General features: G+C 39.7%; 1 protein-coding gene across 1 annotated transcript in view; it reads left to right on the top strand.

Annotated features, from left to right (window-relative positions):
* Window positions 1-2,500, top strand: part of LOC123514172 (uncharacterized protein DDB_G0271670-like) — an 87,136-nt gene that overhangs the window by 64,451 nt on the left and 20,185 nt on the right. Inside the window, exons 4-5 of the mRNA XM_045271822.1 lie at window positions 313-450; window positions 1,058-1,132. Of these exons, the coding sequence (XP_045127757.1) occupies window positions 313-450; window positions 1,058-1,132 (213 nt within the window). The remainder of the gene's footprint in view (window positions 1-312; window positions 451-1,057; window positions 1,133-2,500) is intronic.

Genomic DNA, 2,500 nt, shown 5'->3' on the forward strand with positions numbered 1-2,500 from the left:
CTGGCAGAGTTATAAAAATTTAATCAAGAAGATGTACAGCTCACTTAATCATCCGTTGCCTCTTTCCGGGAGACAAAGGGGCCGGCAGGTGGGTGAGCAATCGAGTTACGGTGAGTATTAGTTTCCCTGATGCTTTTATTATCCCTTTATCTCGCTCCCTCCTTCCCTCCTCCACCACCGGCACCCTTGCACCCTCCCCTTCCTTCCTTCACCTCTCGAGTGCAAGCAAACCAAACCAATACATAAGGGCGAGAAACATGTTCACCTGCATTTTTAGTTACTATGCACCGGTGGTTGTCTTCTTTCTTGCAGAGACTCCCACGACCACAACCACCACCACCACCACCACTACCACCACCACCACAACCACCACCCCCTCTTCCACTACCACCAGCAGCAAGAGTGTTATTGAGAAAGCGGAGGACAACCTAGTTTGGCCCAAGAGTAGAGGTAAGATATGTTTCTGGATGGAAAATGTTGCAGACTTTTAATGATGTAATCAGGAACTTTTGCCTGAGAATTGACCAATTAACATTTCGAGTAATAGTCTCGAGTGATCCATTAATGTGTCCCACTTCGTTTAGCGTCACTTTTTCACTTTATATTAAGCTTCTGTTGCTGCCACTACGCTTTCTGTTCAACACATCGCCCTTCACATTCTGGTCTGTTTGCCTTTAGTCACCGCCATGCCATCACGCCTCCATCATCCGCTTGCTTCATTATCTCACACATCTGACTTTGTATCACCTTAACGGAGCACCTGACAGTCTAATTAACACCACGACAGGTAAGGCTGTTCCTAAGACACCGTCAATAACATGCCGGACATGAACGACGTGTGTACTGAACAAATATACATGTCTGATAACTAAACGCTCGTTACATATTCCAGTCCCTCAACTGTCATAAAATCAATGCTGAGACGCAGAGTTTGTATATTCTTTTTACAGGTATAACAAAAGACTTCCATCTCACTAATATTAATCCAGTAGAGTATACTTTTATCTTTCAACAATTATCTTGACAACATCTTATTTCCGCTGTGTTTCTTCTCCAGATGGCCGCAGGGAAGACTCTGGTCTCGCCTCTCGTCACACGTCCAGCTCCATGTTGGCTTCTCTCAAGGACACAGGTGCGTGTAAGACGACAAGGAGACATAGAGCAAAAACTTACACGCTGCACAGTACAAAATATACACAACTATAACAATAACAGTCATACAACATAGAAACAAAAACGTGTATAGTCTCCAACAATACGATCAGTAAAACAATGCCACTACCACCTTTACCACCATTGCTTAACAACGGCAAGAACAACAATAACAATGCCAATAGTAATTATACAACAATATTATGATTAACAATAAATAAGATTATTTATATCATCAATATCAAAATTCTGAGGGGATATAATGCAGATAATGATGATAACCGGCAAGTCATAAGACAAGGTACACAAAAATACGATATCTCTTGTAAAATCACCTACGCCCTCCTTTAACTCAATAACATTTTCAATAAGAGCATTACAGTTTTCAACGAGACTCACAACATTATATTCAGCATATTTCCGGAAATAACATGCACATGAAATATAGTGTTAAAGTTGCTTTTCTTGAAAATTGAAGGCACTATGCTTTCTATTTATGGTCGTGCGTTGTGCCGGCCTGCTCGGGAAGTCTTCCTTATATTCCCCTCAGCAACATGAGAGAAGATCTATGCTCGTTCATAGAGATGACACTTAATACGATAATGCGACTCCGATAATCACATGCACATCGTGTTAATAAAGTAGAGCCACGAAAGTATTGAAAAGTGGTGATGAGCATTTTGAGAGGGGAAATTCAGCTGGATGTGGATTTAGACTGGTCAACAAATTCATTTTTACCCCATCTTCTTTTTTACTTTTGTAATATAGAATTCAAACAATGATTTCCTTCTTTAATAATAACGACTTTCTGTGTTTACTCTTCCGGGTGATGGCACTATCTCATGTTGCTGCAGTTCATGTATTTTATTCATCGAAAGGTCCACGATCTTGTACAGAAATTAAAAAGAACAAGAATTGAAAAAGAAAATAAAACTAAGAAATAACCTAAACTTTTCACATGCAACCCATAAATATATACCATTCGTCCAGTAATTTTATATAAGCCACTTCTCCCTGATGCAATATGTAATGGTTAAAAACACGCCCTGTCATTACACACCAGACACGATACGAGACACGAAAAAAGAATGAGTGTACGCTAGCCTTTAAAACATTAATTATTTCTTTAGTACCTCCTTTACTACTAAAAAGACCGTCATTTAAAGGGCGTAACACAAACTCTTGACAAACAATGCACACCAAACTTCAGAAATGGAACCAAACTTAAAGATCCCAATATAAGGGTTTAAAGAGCAAACATACATTCGATATCAAGTTCACCTCACAAGGAGGCAAATAGGTACTTAGAAATGGAAAAGTGTGGAAATGGCTGTCCTGTCAGTGTAGA

This window comes from Portunus trituberculatus, chromosome 37 (assembly GCF_017591435.1).
Source record: "Portunus trituberculatus isolate SZX2019 chromosome 37, ASM1759143v1, whole genome shotgun sequence".
NCBI lineage: Eukaryota > Metazoa > Arthropoda > Malacostraca > Decapoda > Portunidae > Portunus > Portunus trituberculatus.